The sequence below is a fragment of the Micropterus salmoides genome, unplaced genomic scaffold, assembly GCF_014851395.1.
Source record: "Micropterus salmoides isolate LMB-PRFRI ecotype aquatic unplaced genomic scaffold, ASM1485139v1 Ms_hic_scaffold_14, whole genome shotgun sequence".
In the NCBI taxonomy this organism is placed as follows: Eukaryota; Metazoa; Chordata; class Actinopteri; order Centrarchiformes; family Centrarchidae; genus Micropterus; species Micropterus salmoides.
In genome coordinates, this window is record NW_024040485.1 from 28,938,629 (window position 1) to 28,959,862 (window position 21,234).

At 43.1% G+C, this 21,234-nt stretch overlaps 1 protein-coding gene across 1 annotated transcript in view; it reads left to right on the forward strand.

Moving 5' to 3' along the window:
• chd7 (chromodomain helicase DNA binding protein 7) overlaps positions 1–21,234 on the forward strand; it is an 82,185-nt gene that overhangs the window by 44,823 nt on the left and 16,128 nt on the right. The window contains 21 exon segments of the mRNA XM_038718884.1: positions 229–354; positions 880–945; positions 2,041–2,096; positions 3,567–3,681; positions 4,456–4,539; positions 4,647–4,784; positions 6,219–6,340; positions 6,709–6,952; positions 8,937–9,113; positions 9,465–9,608; positions 9,690–9,788; positions 10,803–10,977; positions 11,088–11,304; positions 11,774–11,823; positions 11,826–11,968; positions 12,196–12,363; positions 12,694–12,873; positions 13,016–13,126; positions 14,234–14,445; positions 17,182–17,381; positions 17,607–17,766. Of these exon segments, the coding sequence (XP_038574812.1) occupies positions 229–354; positions 880–945; positions 2,041–2,096; positions 3,567–3,681; positions 4,456–4,539; positions 4,647–4,784; positions 6,219–6,340; positions 6,709–6,952; positions 8,937–9,113; positions 9,465–9,608; positions 9,690–9,788; positions 10,803–10,977; positions 11,088–11,304; positions 11,774–11,823; positions 11,826–11,968; positions 12,196–12,363; positions 12,694–12,873; positions 13,016–13,126; positions 14,234–14,445; positions 17,182–17,381; positions 17,607–17,766 (2,987 nt within the window).

Consider the following 21,234-nt stretch of genomic DNA (forward strand, 5'->3'; position numbering starts at 1 on the left):
AGAGGGCGACCTTGTGAATGAGCATCTGAAGTAGTTTATACTCTCCGTTCCTGATTCAATGTAGTGTTCTACAAGATGCAATATAATTTTGTTACTACATATTTACAAATGTTTAAATTTCTTTGTGTTACATTTTAGTAAATGTTTTTTAATGAAGTGGAAAGGGATGGTAACAAGTCATCAAATAGCTAAGCGTGGATTTTCTTGGTCTCTTCCTCGATCCAACAGAAGCGTCGTTCTAGCCGTCAGGTGAAGAGGAAGAGGTACACCGAGGATCTGGAGTTTAGGATCTCGGATGACGACAGCGGAGATGACTCACCAGCACCTAAGTCCCCATCGTCATCACAACAGCAGGTACAGTTTGGGTTTCTAGTATTGGTTTAGATTTTATAAATTAATATGTATACAGAAACGTGTTGCCTACAATATTTTTATAAACTTGTTCTGTCTGTATTTTAATTAAGTTATTCCTAGTTGTTTATTTAATAATAAGTAAGGTCGGTATCAGTACTGAAACTGAAATAATGTATCGTCACTAGTATAAAACAAAATAAAATACCTGCCCAGTTTTCTGGCATTTAGCTTGGTCCATTGAGAATGAAAATCGTAAACTCAATAAAAACTGTTTTAATGAAGAAATAGTTGCATATATTATCAAGGATTGCACTTCTGTCTCCTTTTAAATCTACCATCTCAATTTTACCTGAAGGAATGGCGTGTGTCAGTTGTTTCTGTGCTCTAGGCTTTATAAAGACAGTGCGTTTCAGACTTTGTTTGTAGAGGGATTCTGTGTCAGCTGCTGGATCAGGCTGCTGATATCAAAATATGTGACATAATGCATCGAAGCTCCAACACTGAGACTGTTCTGTGTGTTTCCAGGACGTAGCTGAGGCTGAAGGGCCCGTTGTGGAGAAGATCATGGGCTTGCGCAGCACCAAGAAAGAGGTGACACACACACACCATAGGAACTAACACAACGCACAGACACACTGGCCTGAATCATGATTTACGTCATCTGATTAGCTGATCCGCAGCTGGCCTAAGGAGATTATATATACACACACACATGCGCGCGCACCTCAGAGACAGAGGTCTTGTATTTTAGTATTTATGTGTTTGTGTGTGTGCTTGTAGCTCTGTGTGTTAAAGAAGGGTGTATGTGTATCTGAATAACTCTGTATGTGTGTCTCTTCACGGCTTTGTTTTAGACGGCTCGTCTAACGAAAGCTCATCCCTGAGCCAACACATGCGCACACACACAAAGTCACCAGCCAACTTTTCTTTGCTAGCCAGCTGCCAATGGGTTACACCCCCCCCCCTCACACACACACACACACACACACACACACACACACACACACACTCGTACACACTCGCGCAGCTCCATTCAGAATTGACCCCGGGCTTGGCACACAGCCAAAACCACAATGCTAGCTATGCCAGACGCCAAGCTAACGTTTCCTCAGGCAGGGTGTGTGTGATTGATGATTCATAGCATTACACTAGTAGTAGCATGGTGGAGTGTGTGTGTGTGTGTGTGTGTGTTACTGTAGTAATGGTGAATGGAAGTGGACGGCTGCGGCTCCTGTTTGGGTATTTCCCCCTCTCTCTCACATGTACAAAGACCTGCTTTATCTCTGTTTAATTTTTACGTTTGTCGTCAGCCACATATTCTCTTTTTTTACTATTAATCGTTTTGTAGTTTTGAAGTTAAACTTGTTCATATTTTCCCCCAAAGAAAAAATTTCTAACCACTTCTCCTCAAGCTTTATTCACATGTGGCCTTTTATGTTGTATTCAAAAGCAAATAGCGGACAGTCTGACAGCATATGAAATGAAAGTATTCTTTCCCCGTGTGTGTGGATATCGGGCCGAGAGTGAGATTCAGTGATGACTGACATGTCGGTGTGAAACTGGTGTGCAGGCTCCTTCTGCGCCACTTCACTGATTCAACCGCATGTTGTATAACAATGACAAGCGAGTTCTTTCACCATGCCGTTGCTATATTTGCTGTGATTATTAACCTTTTTTTCTTTTCAGCGGGAGTCGGGGGAGGAAGTGGAGGTGGAGGAGTTCTATGTCAAGTTCAAGGGCTTGTGAGTAGCATGCTAGCTTTCCCCCCCTCTCCACCTCTCTCGTCTTTCACAGCAGGGCTTCCTCTTTTTTAGACTTATTTTCAACACACACACACGCACACCAGGGTGTCCAGAGGTCCATAAGCATGAAAGGCTCAGTATATTCAGTCTGAAAGCCTCATTTGCTTTTTTTTACCATGAGATGACTCATTTATTTGTGCTACAGATCCACTCTTGCGTCAACACAAGAAGAGGTTGTACTATAGTTACATCCCATCATATGGCTAAACACTGATTTTTCTTTTCCAGCTTAGAAATATTAGCTTAGTAGTCATTTATTCAGCTGACACACATTTTATTTGTGTAAATTCAATCAGTCAAAAACAAAATATTTGCGCTGCGTGTGGAATACACATTTTTGATCACATGATTTCAAATGATAAAATGAGATTTCGACATTTTCATAGATGAGACAGCGTAGCTTACCGGTGACCTGCAGCTACTCTTTGCACCTTGACTCCCTGCCAGTGTCAGATGTATCGCAGTTCTTTGATTGGCTCTAGCTAGTTCAGTTTTTCCGCTGGTAGCATTTATCCATAGTAAATAATTTTTCACAGAACTCTGCTGTGAAGAATGCAGGAGGACGCTTTAGTAACGCTGCATGAACGAGGGACTTCTTATTCCTCTTCTGTGACAGGGAAATGCAACATACAGCCTTTCCGTAACTGTAATGTATATCTAGCCACGTTACGGCTGACTTAAGTCTCAATAGTCCAACAATGCCACATCCGGGGAACCAGACAAATCTGCAAGCTTATGTTTTGTTTGCTGAAAAATAGATGAGCCTGGAAGAAATAACATTTTGACACATTGTCTTTTTTTAAATGAATCAAACTCAAATCGTTTGAAGTGAATCTCAAAATTGTTGCCAATTACTTTTCTTGACTTGAGAATAATTTGAGCTTTACTTTGGACCAAGTTAACAATGAAATGGCAGCACATATTCTAAAAATGTATGCTTACAACCCACAAACCCACGCGAGTACTGTATTGCCTGTGACGGCAAGTTGTCTATTTACATACATAAGCTCAAGCGATTTTGCAAGGGAACTTTTTATGTGCTCTAAATTGAAAAGGCCTCAGGTCTTCGTTTAGCTTTTGACACAGTGCTGAGAACTTCTCCAGGCTGTTAGACCGGTGCTGTTGTGTAGGTCTGGGCTGCTGCCCACCACTTCTCATCAGTCTGTGAACTGCGTCTTTGACTATTTTCACAAGAAAGCCTTCTACAGCACCCACATTTTGAAAATATTTCTGCTGATTTTGCAGTCTACAGCTTGTTCAGCACCTCCCATCCACCAATCTCTGAAAACCAACACGTACCCCCAGTAAAGAAACGAGCTTAAGTTTGTTTGTAGTTTTTGCCACAAGCATTGCTGCACTGTCTGTCTCTGATATGAATCACTTAGTGTTTTTGTGTCTCTCGTGTCTCAGTTCGTACCTCCACTGCCGCTGGGCAGACCTGGAGGAGCTGGAGAAGGACAAGAGAATACACCAGAAGATTAAGAGGTTTAAGGCCAAGCAGCAACTCAACAGCTTCATAACTGAGGTAAGGTGCACTCTACATTACAGTCTAGGGCTGTGACGATTATTTTCATAGTCACTTAACTTAGTCAGTTAATTTTCTTGATTAATTGATAAGTTGCTTGGTCTATAAAATCAGTGTTTCCCAAAGCCCATGATGACATCCTCAAATGTCTTCTTTTGTCTACAACCCAAATATATTCAGTTTATTGTCACAGAGGAGGAAAGAAAACAGAAAATATTCATATTTAAGTAGCTGAAATCAGATAACTTTAACTTTTTTCTTTAAAAAAAACTTTAAACGATTAATTGATTATCAAAATTACGTTATTAGTCAACAACTAATCAATTAATCGTTGCAGCTCCACTACATTTGGCCATATAATCTGTGTCCTGACTTTGAATGCTCTGCTGTAACTACATAAAAGGGTCAACTGACTAACATAAATTGTTTTAAATTGTAAAAAAGAAAACGCAGCAGAGACATTTTTCTAATTCCATAACAGTGTTTGTTTTCACACTTATTCATCTTTATCACTACTAAAGTCTATTCTGAACTTCTTTACACACACAATAAGCGGCACTTGTACAATAACATGCTCTGACTGATCGGACCCCCAGACCGTTCAACAGCTGAAACATTTTGAATGTGGAAAAGAAGAGAGGGACAAATTGAACACCACATTGATGGAAAAATGTTAAACACCTAACATTTCACCGCAGTACAGGCTGTAAACCAACCTATCGTAAAAACGTCTCCCTGCTTCTAACAGAACAACTCCCCTTGCTTTCTCTCCAGATGGACGATGAGCCTTTTAACCCAGACTATGTGGAGGTGGACCGTGTCCTGGACGTTTCAGAGAGCACAGATGAAAACGGAGAGGTGCTTTGATCTCTTCCTGTCATCTTTCATGGGTTTGAGCCTCTCTCTCTCTCTCTCTGTTCTCCACACACTCACCAAACCTCCCTCCTGTTTCCCTGTGTGTGCAGACGGTGACCTTATATTTGGTGAAATGGTGCAGCCTGGCCTACGAAGACTCCACATGGGAGCTGAAGGCTGACATCGACCAGTCCAAGATAGAGGAATACGAACGCATCGCTGCACACACACCCAACACTAAGAGAGTGGCAAGTATCTGTGTGTGTCTGTGAATGCTCGTTTGTTGCTGTGCGTCTCCTCCTCCCAGTAGGCGGGAACGTGGACTGGTTTATGTGTGTCGGCCTGCTGCCCGTTCCTTTCCTTCTCCAGATTTACAGCTCCCTTAACTGCTCTCCACAGGGCCACGTTCTTGTGGTCTTACACACACACACACACGCCCTGCTCTTGTGGCCAGGCCAAACCACTAACAGTGTGTTTAATACTGAACAGAAGCAGCTGACTGGCTGTGGTCTTTTCCCTCCATCGCTCCTTTCTCTCCCTGTGTCCATCTATTTAACTGCTGCCTCCTGTTTCTCTTTAAAGACCATGTTAGAAGTGCTCCATCATGCTGAGGGCGGGATTTGGACTTTTATATTTATATTTTTTTGCCACGCTAGCGTTGCGTGGACTAACAGAAACGTCTCCACAACTATTAAACCATGGGTGGCAGACATTCATCTTCCCCAGAGGATGAATCCCAGTGACTTTTTTTGGTCAAGAATTCTACTTTTCAGCAGTTTATTAGTACAGAAAGATTCCCCAGAAGGAAGCAATGGTCCTTGTTCAATTTGTTTCATGGCTTAAAAATAGGGCAAGACTTGGGCCCCGACAGGACCCTGCTTACTACAAATATATGTGAATTTTTTTTTGATACAAAGAAAGGCAGCAAATCAGCACACTTGAGGTACATTTGACACTGTCAGCTCCACATGGGTCTAGGGATGAAGCGGTTACTGGTTTAATGATAAACCCCAGTCTCAAATTCCTGTCGCTTGGTATAAAACCGTGTTCGATTACCGCGCTTTAAAAAGCTCATAGTAAATACTGTTTATCATCAACCAAAGTTGGCAACAGACGAATGCACAGCATGCAACGAGGGAACGTGTCATGCTTTGTCAAACTTGCTAGAAGTGTAACAACACTGCATGTTCTGCTGCTGTTTGCATCACTTGTTTGCAGACTCTGTTCGCTCACTGCACATGATAACACGTTATGTAGTTTAGTCTCCTAACCCTCATATTTAGCTCATTTAAAATCCGACAGTCGTTGAATGGGTTGTAAAAGTGTTCCAACAGGAGAAATGAGATATGAAAAAATAATGCATTATAACAACTTTAATACACATTTGAGATGTTTGCATAAGGTATTGGCTCTGAGGACTTTAATGCTTATGCAAGCAACGAGTGCCGTGTGTTGCAATTTGTTTGTTTGTTAATATAATACTTGGTGAAATGGTTTTAGTGTGTGGATCAGGGCTTTTTGAACATTTATCACATTTTAACAATTTGGTCTCTACAATCGTTTTATCTCTACATTAGGAAATTTAAACCCATCTATAACCTTTCAGAAACTGTAGTGATTTGACAAGAATTGATAAGCCTCCATGTTGTTTAATAACCCTAAATAATAATCTGTGCGTCTAGGATCGGCCTCCTGCAGCCGACTGGAAAAAGCTGGAGGGCTCCAGGGAATACAGGAACGGCAACGCACTCAGGGAATACCAGCTAGAAGGCCTCAACTGGCTAACATTCAACTGGTACAACTCGTAAGTCACCGTTTATTTTATTGTAAATACCAGCCTGTACATGTGATTGCAGCTCTCTTAAGTGGACATTAAAGTGGATATTAATAGCATAGTGCTGTTTAAGTTTTCCCTTGCTGCCATCCATGCATGAAATGTATTCTCTGATGGTATTTTAGACAAACATCTTTATTCAGTAGATCAAATAAAAGATTGTAGTTGAACCTGACTGAGTATGTTTTATATCTGTCGTGCTTTCGTGTGCCCCAGATCTCACTGTTTGAGGGTGAATACAGGTCATGTTTTATTCTGGATTTAGTGGAAGTAGTCTTTGGGGCTCGACATGGGTATTTAAGTCTTAAAAGTGCTTCTCATTCACTTTGTCCCCACAGACGTAACTGTATCTTGGCCGATGAGATGGGTCTAGGAAAGACCATCCAGTCCATTACATTCCTCTATGAGATGTACATGAAGGGCATCGAGGGGCCATTCCTGGTCATTGCCCCGCTCTCCACCATCCCCAATTGGGAGAGAGAGTTCAGGACCTGGACCGAGCTCAACGCGGTGGTCTACCACGGCAGCCAGGCCAGCCGCAAGACCATCCAGGCCTACGAGATGTACTACAGAGACGCACAGGTAAACGGGATGAGACATGGCTGCTAATCTGTCCTCATGTGGGACGATATGAGCTGCTGTTGGTTTGGAAAAGTATTATATTTTTTGAAGTTACAGTGAAAGAAGTAAGAGTGTTTAATTGTTGTGCAATGCGACATATTTCTGAGTAAAAGAGAATATGTGGACTTAGAAGAAATCTTTCTGGTAGCTTCACTAATACAGCCATTTGATTGGTGGAACTTATTTTAATGATTATTCTTTGTGAACGTCCCGTGAGGTGCAGAAACTCGGCACAACACCGGTGACACCGACCGCCTTCCTTAAGGATTAGAGTTACAATTTTGGATTTATTTCAAAGACATTTATTAAAATCTTTTTTCTTTACATGTTTATTTACAAAATTATATGTTGACATTTAGATTGTAATCAGCAGTATATTAACTTATTGGGAGAAATTTGGTAGTTCTGTGTAAAATCAGACGTTGAGCACCTCCATATCGCCAAAACGGCATGATCCTTGTTTCGCTGCGAAGCTTCGACTGTGAGATTGACAGTCGAATCAGGCTCCGCCCATCGAAGCATCGAACTATTCGGGGTCAGGCCTAATATTGACTTCTCTATGACAGTAAACTGAATATATTTGGGTTGTGGATAAAAGAAGACATTTGAACACGTCATCTTGGGCTTTGGGAAACACTGATCGTCATTTTTCACAACAACTAATCTATTAATCGTGAAAATAATCGACATATTAAGCGTTAATGGAAATATTTGTGGAACAGGAAAAAATTAACTAACAACACAGAAACACAAGATTAAAAAGTTTCATTTCACTTCGTTTCTTTCAAGTCAACCACCATCCATTCACCAAACTGACACCTGTGTTGACAAAAAGCTTTTGAAAGTGGTTAAATTGTTTAGTGTGTAACCGAAGATATCTTAATGGATCAGAAAATGACTTAAAGATGACTTATTAAGATTGCCACAGGTAAAAAGACAATGGGAGGAGTGTCAGAAACATTGTATTTGCTTAGTGCTACAAGAGCATAGCTGAATGGCCTGATTTGAGCTTGATCACCAGCAGTCGTGTTGAATTCCTCAAGAAGAATTTGACATCTTAATTATGTCGTAACCAGGCTTTCTTTATGAATATTTCTATATAAGATGAGTGTAATTTGCTTGCGACTAAGGAACTAAACCGAACCTGGACTCCTATCAGTAAAGAAAGGTCACACTGGCCAAACATGGTCTCGGCAGCTCTGTTTGAGAGCTCAGACGAGGATGTGGCTGTACAGTAGACGGAAGAGATGAGACGCCGTTGTGTGCGACAGTCAGCAGACCTGAACACTTCCTCAGCCAGCTGGACACGGACCGTGCCCCTCTGCTGTCTAAGCTCTTTTACCGTCCGGTAGCTGTAAGCCACATACTGCAAGCTGCTGTTGTACAACGCTACAGACGTCTCTCGGTGTAACCCTCGCCACAGTGAGCCTGTGAAGAAAATAAGCTGTAGTAACGGTGTCCTTGCTAGCTGATTGTTCCTAATCCAGGCTGAGGTAATCCTCAAGGTCGCAATGGACGTGGTGTCCTCTTCTCCTGCACTGCCTGCTTCACTACATAAAGCAGCTAAGTGGGACACTCCCGGCCTACATAGCTTATTCCTGCAATATCTTGGATATTGTCGGGGTGTTTTTGTTGCGCATTGGACCTGGTTTGAATAAAGAAAACAGACTTGAAACAAGTGGAAAAGCTGATTTTTAAGTTTATAGAAAATACAATGAAAGCTACTAAGTCCAGCTTTACCTTAAGCCTCTATTTCAGAGCCTCTGTTGTCTTTTCCTCACAAATTTACGAAGCTCACAGTTGATGATTTGTTACTTTTGGCCTAAAAGTAAAAGCTGTTTCCCTCCCCCAATCCACAGGAGCAATATAATGAAGGAGTTAGTGACAGAGACATTTCGGATGATTCTAGTTGACCTTCAGTTTTTTCCTTTCTTCCTCCCTCCAGGGTAAGATAATAAAGGGAGTATATCGGTTCCACGCCGTGATAACAACCTTTGAGATGATTCTGGCTGACTGTCCGGAGCTGCGCAGCGTGCCGTGGCGCTGCGTGGTGATAGATGAAGCCCACCGTCTCAAAAATCGAAACTGCAAACTACTGGAAGGACTGAAAATGATGGACATGGTGAGTCGTGGCAACAGGAAAGAGGAGTTGGCGAAGAAGCTGTTTGATGTAAATCACAAAATGCTTTTCAAGTTCATCACATGGTCTTGGAAGTAATACTAAGCAGTAGTACTTGCCCCCAAGGCCTTAAAAGCCTCCAATACAGTTTAAGGTATGTGCTTGCGGTGCCTAGGCACACTGAGTACGCATTGATGTAAATAAAACATGTTTTGTCTTGCAGATTTCTGAAGTGTTTTTTTAGACGCTCTAGTACAGATTTGAACCAGTTGGCCCAGCACGGCGTAAAGTAATCGTGCTTTCCTCTTTTAGAATATCTAAATATCTATTTCCTGTCTCTCCCTCATCCTCCAGGAGCACAAGGTCTTGTTGACAGGAACTCCTCTCCAGAACACTGTGGAGGAGCTTTTCAGCTTACTCAACTTCCTGGAGCCCGAGCGATTCCCGTCTGAACAGATATTCATGACTGAATTTGGAGACCTCAAGACTGAAGAACAGGTAAATTGACGTTTGATGTGTTTTTCAGCTTGCCGGGGTTCCTCAGACAGAATGAGTGTTAACGTTGTGTCTGTGTCTCAGGTTCAGAAACTTCAAGGCATTTTAAAGCCCATGATGTTGCGAAGACTGAAGGAGGACGTGGAGAAGAACCTGGCCCCTAAGGAAGAGACCATCATAGAGGTAGGACGGAGGCCTCGTAGATCAGGGTTCCGCGGTCTTAAAAGTCTTAAAGTCTTACATTTGACTAAGTGAAACCTGCAGAAACCCTGTAGATTTCTCAGGACCCAACGCTGGTGTCACTAAACCAGGGGTATTCAATTAAAATTCAAGAGGTCCAGTTAGAGAACATTTCCTGAAGCGAAGGTCCAGAACATCATAGCTTGCCTTATCATTCAGTAACGTAGTGGTATTAACGTGTGTTTTTAGTCAACAACTGACTGTCAAATCCAATAATATTTCAACAATATTTACAGTCAGTTTTCCCATCAAACTGGAGGGATAATAAATGGTAATCAAAAGTGAACAAAGGCTACATTTGAAAAAAATACACATCTTAACAAGTGAACAGCTGTAATAACTCCTCTTTCATTCCCTCTTATAAAACCAACACACTCTGGCATGTCCTGCCAGCTAGGATTGTATTTTCTTTTCCCTCGGTTCAGATTTGAGTGGGTACATTTGCTCAAAAGGTTTGTGCTTTGTCTCATAGAGGTGCTTCACATTGCTGCTTTTAATAATCCTGACAGTCTTCAGATCACATGAGATATTCTGGTTTTGAACTGAAGAATGCAAGAATCTGCGCATTCTGAATCAAAAGCCTTGTGAAGTCTCTTTTCTCTGTCGTCTCCTCTCTTCCTCTTGTGTATCTCTCTCGCGGACTCGACTCGCAATGCTCGTCGGAATGCACAGATTTGATTGGCTGAGCAGCATCACATGAGATGATTGGAGCACATGTGATTGGTCTGTGAGTTTCTTGAGCTGCTAAACCAGTACAGTAAATTCTAGAAAAGCTGCACGGGTTGAAATAGAAACACTCCGTCACGAGGTAGTAATTCACAATAATAAATCAGCTATACGTCAGGGGGTCCGGAGAGGACGGCGGTCCGCCTATCTGTACTAAACCCACATCCGCACAAGTGTTGGAAAGGGTCATGTTCTAGAAAAGGAATAATACAATCAACTATTGTTTGTCAGGTGGAGCTCACAAACATCCAGAAGAAATACTATCGGGCCATTCTGGAGAAGAATTTCTCCTTCCTGTCCAAAGGAGGTGCAGGAGCCAGTGGAGGCGGGGGATCCAGTGTCCCCAACCTTCTCAACACCATGATGGAGCTGAGGAAATGCTGCAACCACCCCTACCTCATTAATGGTATGAACACACACACGCTTCCAAAGTTAAGTTCAAGTATTAAGATTCTGCAAACCAAAATAGCTTTTTTTGTTTTCCTTGATGAACATTAGTTGTTTTCACTCATGCAGGAGCGGAAGAAAAGATTGCGGAGGAGTTTAGGGACTCCCACGGAGGGAGGGCAGACATGCCAGACATGGCCCTCCAAGCCATGATCCAGGCCGCCGGCAAGCTGGTGCTCATTGACAAGCTGCTGCCCAAACTGAAGGCCGGCGGGCACAGAGTCCTGGTGTTCAGTCAGATGGTCCGCTGTCTGGACATCCTGGAGGACTACCTCATCCAGAGACGGTGAGAGTAGAGACAAATTAACATTTCATGAATAAGAAGCGCAAAGTGTATGGATGTTTTGAACAAGTTTTTTGGCCCTGATCGCAGTCCTTTTAATAAGGGTATGTGCGGATACTGGGTCGGATTCTTATATTTATCTAAATGCACAGCTGCTCAGAGCACACTCAAGCCACATCCTGAAAATGAGATGAGATCAAACTTAAACCTCTCAATTTGATCCAAAGATGTTCAGTGTAATTTTTAAAAATAAATATATACTTGGCAGCAAAAGATATGCAATGTTTAATGTGCCTGAATAAACAGCTGTAGCTACTAAATTTGACACGCCTTATTTTTCACTAGCTACTTTATCCAAATATTTAAAAAGGTTTAAAGATGTATCACTCTGTTGGTGCTGGGACATCTCTTTTCTGGGAATGCTGGTAACACAATGTTTCTGACAGTAATTCACTTCCGTCCCTGTGTCCAGGTATCCCTATGAACGTATAGACGGCAGAGTGCGCGGTAACCTGCGGCAGGCAGCATCGACCGGTTCTCCCGACCGGACTCGGACCGCTTTGTCTTCCTGCTGTGTACAAGAGCTGGAGGGCTCGGCATCAACCTGACTGCGGCAGATACCTGCATCATCTTTGACTCTGACTGGAACCCTCAGAACGATCTGCAGGTACAAACCGCACGACGCCTTGCATGTGGTTTGTTGTGTTATGATTCTTGTAGTGCTTACGTGACATTTGATTGAGGCCCCTGTACTCTTTTCAATGATATGGTTCACTGGACCAAATCATTAGTCATCTGTTGTAACCTCACATCTCCAGCTGAACGTACTTCTGTGGACTAAAAAGTAAGTAGAGCAATTTCTAAATCTGTGACTACGTCCTCCTCCTCCTCCAGGCCCAGGCCAGGTGTCATCGTATCGGCCAGTCCAAGGCGGTCAAGATCTACCGGCTGATCACCAGGAACAGCTACGAGAGAGAGATGTTCGACAAGGCCAGTCTGAAGCTGGGGCTCGACAAGGCCGTCCTCCAGAGCATGAGCGGACGAGAGAACGCCAACAGCGGGGTGAGACGCATCACACACTCTCACATCCAATTTCTCCATCATTTACTTCTATTGGTTATGAAGTGAGCTCAGTGTATGTTTTAAAAGGCTAGTCCGTGTGCTCAACATACAATCCTGATCCCAGTGTTTCCCCTATATGCATTCAGGAGCGGCAGTGCGCCACAGATTTTATATTCAGACATACAGCATGCGCACTATGCACACATTTTTGCTTCACCTCCGCTGCTACAATCATCAGAGAGAGTATACTTTACAAACACACTATGAAAAAAGCTGATTTGTTCAGCTACAACGTTTTCACTCGCTGACAACACTAAATATTTTGTCCAGGTCCAGCAGTTGTCCAAGAAGGAGATCGAGGACCTGCTGAGGAAGGGAGCGTACGGCGCTCTAATGGACGAGGAAGACGAAGGCTCAAAATTCTGTGAAGAAGACATCGACCAGATTCTCCAGAGACGAACCCACACCATCACCATAGAGTCTGAGGGCAAGGGCTCTACCTTTGCAAAGGTACAAACTGCACTCTAGCCTAAATACTACGGAATCGCAACATGTTTCTCCTACTAAAATCTTCACGCTGGATGCAAAGTTTGAAATGTCTGTCAAGTGTGATCATCTTGCCTTGACCGATATGCTTTTCTTTGTCCTGCAGGCCAGTTTTGTTGCAACGGGTAACCGAACAGACATTTCTCTGGAGGATCCGGACTTCTGGCAGAAATGGGCCAAGAAGGCAGAGCTGGACATGGACGCCATCAATGGACGGGTACTACACACGCATACTGTAAACACAATTACCTGCAACGTTAAACGCACAAGTAAACGCGCGAGAACGTCCTAATACTTCAGTGCACGCACACACCTCCACACTTGGTGTTGTCCCCTTATGGAAAGGGGGGCCGGCAGTGGTAATTAGTCAGTGCTATCACCACAAGCTAGGAGGAGGAAAGTGAGACAGACTGAGACAGAAAGATCGTGAGGGAAGCAGAGAGAGAGATTAATATTGACAGTTGGGAATCTCCTCTCTTCCTTAATTACCCATGTTTCCCTGCTCTCGTGTGTGTTTGAGCGAGAGAGAGTAAGCTGCTTAGCTCCACTTAACAGAGCGCAGATGCCTGGAGGGTACAGAGATATCACTTAGGCTAGTGCTCTCACACAAACACAAGCTCCGTCACATTCTTACACACCGAGCGCTCTGCTAACGGGCATCTTTATATTCTTGCTTTCCTTCCCTCTCTGTGTTTGTCCACTTCTTGTTTTTTATTTTTTTTTGTCCCTCCCGATTTCTTCGTCTCTCGGCTCCCTTGCCGCCTCTCTTGTTGGAGGGCCCTCCACTGGAACACTTAATCCAGCTCTGTGAGCGTGAATATGCGCCGCTCCCCTGGGATTTCTTATTGTGTGATGTTGAAATGGAAATGACTGCCGCACTCTGTGATAATTGTGGAACTAACTACTGCCCTGTTTGCGCATATTAATGGGATTGCAAGGGGAATAAATCAAATTAATTGAACAAAAATGTAATTCATTAGACAACATAATTAATGCCAGTTTATGTTTGAGCTGGGCGGCAATTTTCTCAGCATCAGGAATGAAACACGGGAGCCAAATATCCAATTAATCAGATTTTGTGCAGAAGATGCCATGTAGTCACAGGATTCACACCAGTCAAGGACGTTGGAATATATAAGATATGTACAAATAGGCCACTTCACAGGAGCAGAAGGTACTTTGCATATAGTTGCTGGATTTCAGACCATCTGTAATTGAAACCAAGTTCCTAATAAATAACACACAAAAAAAACATTCTAGAAGGGAAGAACATCTGCGCCGTAAAAGTAGACGGACTAAACATTTTCTTTGACTTTGTCTCCAGAACACGCTGGTGATTGACACGCCAAGGGTGAGGAAGCAGACGCGGCACTACAGCAGCGTCAAAGAGGACGAGATGATGGAGTTCTCCGAGCTGGAGAGCGACGAGGACGAACCGAGCAAACCCTCATCCAAACCACGCCGGCCCCAAGACAAAACCCAGGGCTACCCCAGATCTGAGTGCTTCAGAGTGGAGAAGAACCTGCTGGTTTACGGGTCAGTCGCGTATTCATAATCAGTTTTCTACTATAAAAAAAACAAACAAACAGATGAACAACAGTGTTCACCACTGGCTAATTTATTCCCTTGTGTTTTTCTTGCTGAGAGTTGGAGAAGGTGGTACCACTGTCCTGAATGCCTCGTAAATATGAAGCTACAGTTAGTTTCCAACCTACCAGCTCAAACGTTAACATGTTTTATGTTTTATATGTTTCGGAGGTTCTGGTTGGCAGATTTAGCCAGACTAGCTGTTAAATATTTTTGTTAGTGTTCTGCTTCAGCCCCTCTTGTGTCGGCGGTGCATGTGTTGTTGGTTTGGTTACTAACCTTGGTAAATGTCCGACATAACCAGTACCTGTTAACATTGGGAAGGCAAGTGAAATACTCTGTTTAGCAACGCGTCATCTGTCCTGAACCCCTCACGCTGCTTTTATTCTTGTTTTATTTGCGGTGCCGTTGTTCACTTCCCTTCTCTGTTACCGAGCTGTTCCAAATGCTGCCACCGGCGTTACCGGAGGGGGGATGTAGCAAACAGCGGGTATAAATAAACGGGAGATTTACGTGGAAGTACTTTAATGGGGGGGGAGAAGGTAAAAAAAAATATATATATATACACACACACACACACACACACACACACACACACACACACACACACAATTTTAGTACAGCCGGGAACAATTTAAGTGCGACACACAACAAAAAACTGTTAGCAATATCGTACCGAAATACGTTTAGCCTTCCAACATTTAGCCGCCAAATGGTAAATGTACCCGCATTTGGCGCTTGGCGGGTGTTAATTTCACACGTAGTGAACTTAAAGAATGGTGCATGTTTTTTTTCGCTCACATATATGCAAGTGATTAATGTTAAGCTTGTCACAAACACACACATTTAAAAGAATGTACTCTGAAATTCACTTTTTAGGCACCTGTTTTTTACTTTGCATTTTTTAGATCGTGTATGTAAGTGCATTTATTGCGACGTAAAGAACCGCACCATAACTCTACATGTACTAGTACACAATAACGGCCTCAAAAGTCACAGAGATCCATTATACTGCACACACACACAGGCAAATTGACACACTTACCACATATAGTGATTATTGGGCGAGCCCATCCATTTTCATGGCTGACTTGGTGTGACTCTGTGTGTGTGTGTGTGTGTGTGTGTGTGTAAGAAAGAACAGTGGTGCTAGTGAGATGTCAGCGTTGTTATTGTTACAGTCTAGTCTCGTGGCCCGAGGCTGTAGGACACAAAAACACACTGTCTGACTCGGCCTGTCCTCTCTGCTCAGCGCTCTGTTGTCTTTTCCCATCATCCATCTCTCTCACTCTCCCTCGCCCTCGTCCACCATTTTACCCTGTCTGAAATCATTCAGAGTGTAAGACTGGTTCACATGGTTCAGTGAAGATCGGGAAGCAGCAGTGGAAAATTTTTTTTTTTTTTAGTTGAACAAGACAGTCTGAGGGATGCTGTCCACCACATCAGCCTTTAGGGTCGCTCGCTGTCTGGTGGGGGGGCTGTGATCCATCCAACACGCACGCACACACAGGGATGTCTGGGTGGCACTAGTTAGGGTGCCAGTAACGGTTAAGTCAACAGACTGGTGAAACGTATAATTAGGGCCCGGCACTCGTGTGTGTGTGTGAGAGATGTCTGGGCTTCAAGACAAAATGATTTTTGGATTTAATTCTGTGCTACAATTCTTTCCGGCCTCACTGAGTGTAGTTTAGCAGCCCAAAAACATCCAACCAAGATGGACATTTCAGCAAAGACGACTTAAATCATTTTCTGAGTTATAGCAGAATGTAGCCAGGTTCATTTTTAGATCTGTACTTCTTATTTATTTGAGCAACTTTTACCCACTTCATTAAATGTATTTGCCAATAAGGGTAGCTGCTATCAGAGATGTTTTATAGAGGAGACACGCCACTCAATTACATCCTCAATACAACTCCATGGGGAAAGCCCTTAACGCCAAAAATGGCGGTAATCTCGGCCCCCCTTAGGGGTCTCTTTTACTTTGACTGCGCATTTGTTGAAGTTGTGAAGCACTCAAAGTAGTCGGGAAAAACGCTTTTTAGTAATTCAGCAATTTTTTTATTTGATAGAATCGGCAGTAAAATCTATGTAGATTTTATGTCCCGGTGACCAGTGAAAGCTCAGATAGAAGCCTGGTCCTGTTGGTCTAGCTGCCCACAGGCGTTGCCGAGTGGCATGAATTGCCTATACGGACTTTGGTGCTATCTGCCAGCTTAAAAAATATGATTTATCATACCAGGGCTCCAAAGGCGCTCAAATCTGCCAACAGCAACTAAATTTATTTTTTAGCCGCACCTAACATTTAAATATTTTGTTGGCCTCACCTCTATCGGGGGGTGCACTCCTTCTCAAAAGCAGAGGAGTGCTGGATTTATACTCCTGCAGTACTCAACCAAGCCGACCTATCAGTCCTTGTGGTCTGCGTCGCCGTGACATTTTTCGGCAAGTGCACGCCAGGCTACGGCGCAGGGTACGCCATGGGGGGGGACAGCAAACATCAAATGGGGGTCCGTGGTCTAATTTGTGTTGGTCCCTGATATGAAAAAGAACCAGTGCATTATATCATGTACATTACAGTGTCAGTTACTGCAGATTTTGAAATCGTAGTTGTATATTGAACGTGTCGTTTTAGAGGCTGACGGGCTCACCGCCTCTTCCTTTTCTTCCCTCCATGTCTGTCTGTAGTTGGGGTAGGTGGAGCGACATCCTGGCTCATGGTCGCTTCAAGCGTCCCCTGAAGGAGGCCGATGTGGAAACGATCTGTCGAGCCCTCCTGGCCTACTGCCTGCTGCATTACCGCGGTGACGAGAATATCAAGAGTTTCATCTGGGATCTGATCACCCCAAGCGCAGACGGGACCACCAAGACGCTGACCAACCACTCTGGTAAGACTCGCTGTGAAAATCATAATTTTAAAATGCCTAAATGTTCATTTCGTATCAGTAGGATATGAGAAAGTATGTAGGAGAGTTGAGTTTTAGTGATGTACTATATCTAAAGAAAACGACCTCGCACCAAATAAAATACAAGATTTAATGCCATGTTTAGGTACAGGTTGTAATTTGTGGAAGCTCCTAACTGTGGCCTTGTCTCACTCGCTCGCTCTCTAGGTCTCTCGACCCCAGTCCCTCGGGGCAGGAAGGGCAAGAAGGGGAAGCCTCCGGCCCCACCTCCTCAGACTCCACGAGCTGATTGGCTGGCCAGCTGCAATCCCGACCACTTACTGCAAGAGGATAGCTACAAGAGACACCTGAAACATCACTGTAACAAGTAGGGCTCTCGCGCACACACAGAGGTAGCCAGTGGCTCTTTAAGGGCCATCAGCGGTTAATGAAAGGTTTATTAATGGACAAGTTAATGTTTATATAGTGGACAAGTTCAGGGAGACCAAACTAGTGTGGATGGAGCTGTGGCTTTAAAACCAGGACATGGCTATAAGTGGCAGGTGTGATGGTTTCTGGCTCTACAACAGTACACACAGCTTCAACATATCCAGCCGTCTCTCCCTGTCCTCCTCCTCAAACACACACACAAACTAGTTTGCTCTGTGGTCAGCTCGCTCTCCTGTTGTCAGGGAGATATGCGCTTCCTTGCCCTCCAGATTCAATTCCAAGATTTTTTTTTTTTTCTTTCTTGAGGGGGAAGTTTGTTTGTTTGTGTGTGTATGTGTGTCTGGCAATGTGCCAAGCCAGGTGCTAGGCAGGCAGACCTGTTGGAAGTGGGTGAAAAAGACACACACACACACACACACACACACACACACACACACACACACACACACACACACACACACACACACACACACTTGGGGGTGATTATGTGGTGCCATCTGCTAGGCTGGAGCACAGCGTTGTGTGGCTAATCAGGCCTGGCACATTGATGGATGAGCACACACAGCCTGCCAACAAACACACACACTGCAACTTGTGATGCCATTGATGCACAAACACACACACACACACACACTGCAGAATGAGTTGCAAATGACTGTCTTTTATACCCCCCCACCCCTTGCTTCCTCTCCAAACTTTCTGTTACCTCCCCTACCAGCACAGCTCTGTCCTTTCAATTCCTTCCCTCTGCTCCACTGCTGCCACTCATCGCCCCCCCACCTCTCCTCCTCTTGTCTTCTGCTCCAAACAACATTATTGGCAAATAAATCCCTGTACCAAATGTTGACAGTGAAGCAGATCTCCCAGATAGCAGCATTTCCAGTGTCAGGAGATCAAATCTGACTCATTCTTGAGCCATGACTGAATGGATTCATTTTACTCGGGGATGGGGGGGGGGGGTGCTGACCAGGAACATCTGTAATTTGTATCCAGACAAGATGACCATCGATTCGACAGCAGTAGGAGATAATGTTGAAATGCAGTAATGAATAGTTTTAGCAGCCAGTATTTCAAGTATCCCAGGGATCAGTGTGTGGGCCTTTTTTTGGATGTTTAGCTATCAATCACATCGGGCTACAGATGCACTCTGATGATTCTGTTGTGTATTTGTGGTTTGAGTATCGATACTTTTGGTACCATGTCGATACCAAAATTTTGAAAACATGTCCGTACTCGTTTTGCTAGGTACTGAAGGTACCGGAGATCCAACACATGGAAGAAAGCGACAAGTGCAGCTGCAGCGACAGCTCCGCCTCGACTTGTAGAATAGAAAACAGTATGGAAACCGAGGTGAAGTTAGTTTCGCTGCTGTTACCTTCAGTAGCTCCGTGTCAAAGCCTCGATTTCTCCCAATTTTGGGATATCTTGGAGAGCTAATTTAGGCAGACGTTTCACTGTTTTGGTCACCTGAAAATCACCAAAGATGACTATGCAGTTTGCAGAATTAAAAGTCTGTCCATTGCCCCTGTTACCGTAGGAGTTAGGGACTGTCTCAAAAGTGCAATACGATCCTTTTCAATCATCAATAACTTTATTGTTTTTTCATATAAAACTCTCAGACAACTGCCAATATAGTGACCGCCCTTAAATTTCACACCTGTGAGGTTTTAAGGGAAAGTTAAGAAAATTAAGTTTAATAATTAAATATGCACAGTGCAAAGTTGTAATTTCAACAGCTGCTCATGAATATATTGACATCAAATCACCTCATCTGTCCTGGACATCCCCTCACAGCTTTCACAGCTGTTAGATGTTCTTTATAATGTTCAAATGTTTTTATTAAGAGTGTATGTTGAAGTACGGGGCGGCTGTGGATCTGGAGGTCGAACGTGTTGCCTGTTAATCGAAAGATCGGCGTTTCGATCCCCGGCTCCTCCAGGCTGCGTGTCGAAGTCTCCTTGGGCAAGATACTGAACCCTGAATTGCCCCTGGTGGCTGTAGTGTAACAGCACTTTGAGTGGTTGCAAAGACTAGGAAGGCTCTATACAAATATGGAGCATTTACATGGGTACATATTGTGGTTTTTATTTTTTTAACCATTGTACCGAATTGGTATCAAGAATTGTAGAATTCTACTAGTATCTGTATCGACTACTAGTTTTCTGGTGACATCCCTAATTTGTGGCAGCAAAAACACCAACTATTGCTGCAGCCAAACTAACAGAATGCTTGGATAAGGTGGCAAACTGGCTTCACTTCCTGTCTAACATTTAATGTCAAAAACGCTCCCAAAACACTTTAAACGTGAGGATAAGACAGCGAATTAGAGGCCGTGCAGGATTTTAACTATATTGGAATTGTTTTGGACTCTCAGCTGAGGTTGAACTCGCAAAATTGTACAAATAAAGCTCCTGCAGGTTTATTTACACAGCTGTACATAGCAACACCTGTAGTTTTTTGCATCAACTTTTAAGGCTTCTTTTACTTCCATTGCTGCAGAACATTTGTACAAAATTGCATTTAAAAAGTTAATTAATGAAGGACGAGTTGATCCTACAGTGAAGTAATGAACAAATCTCCTTAATCTGAAAATGTCTCCTTTTTGGTAACGTCAATAGCCATGTTTCCATCCAACTGTCATGTGAATTTTAAGCGTACTTTTGAGATATCGCCAAGAAGAAAAAGTAAATGCAAAGTAGAAGTAGCATTCATTGAGATTCAGCAAAAACACGCGGTGATGACCCCGTTTATCAGTGTGCAGAGCAAAGTATCTAAAAAGGAACTTTAAGAGGTGAATGCATAATTCGGCACAACAGATGATGAAGGCTACCTGCCGAGATTTGCATCCACCTTTTCTCTTTTTAGCGCATTTAAGCTTTTTCGAGAAAGGCAAGAACCACCTCAAGCTACCACCTCGAATTTTGCCATTTCCATCAACCTTTTCTAATGCGATACTTCAAAATGCGTATTAAAAAACGTTGATGGAAACACGGCTAATGTCTTTAACTTTGGTAGTTTGCTTGAACTTGTTATTTCAATACATAGTAGAAAAATAGAGCTGTTTTAAAACTTAAACGGCACTGTGCATAGTTATGCACTGTAAGACTGGCCTGGGTCGGTGTAAGAGCCGAAAGAATTAGTCAATTAATCGATTAGATTGTTAGAAAATATATCAAGCAAACATCCTCTGGTTCTACTTTAGTTGCTTTTCTGATTTTATATCAGTGTAAACTTTGGGTTTTAGACTGCTGGTCAGACAAACATTTGAATGTGTCACATCTGATGTTTCATAAAGTACATTTTTAATCAGAAGAAATATCTTTAATTCAATTAACTCAAAATGAAAATAACTTTTCATTATAGCCCCGGTAGTCTGTCAAAGTCTATTCTACTAAAAGACAATTAA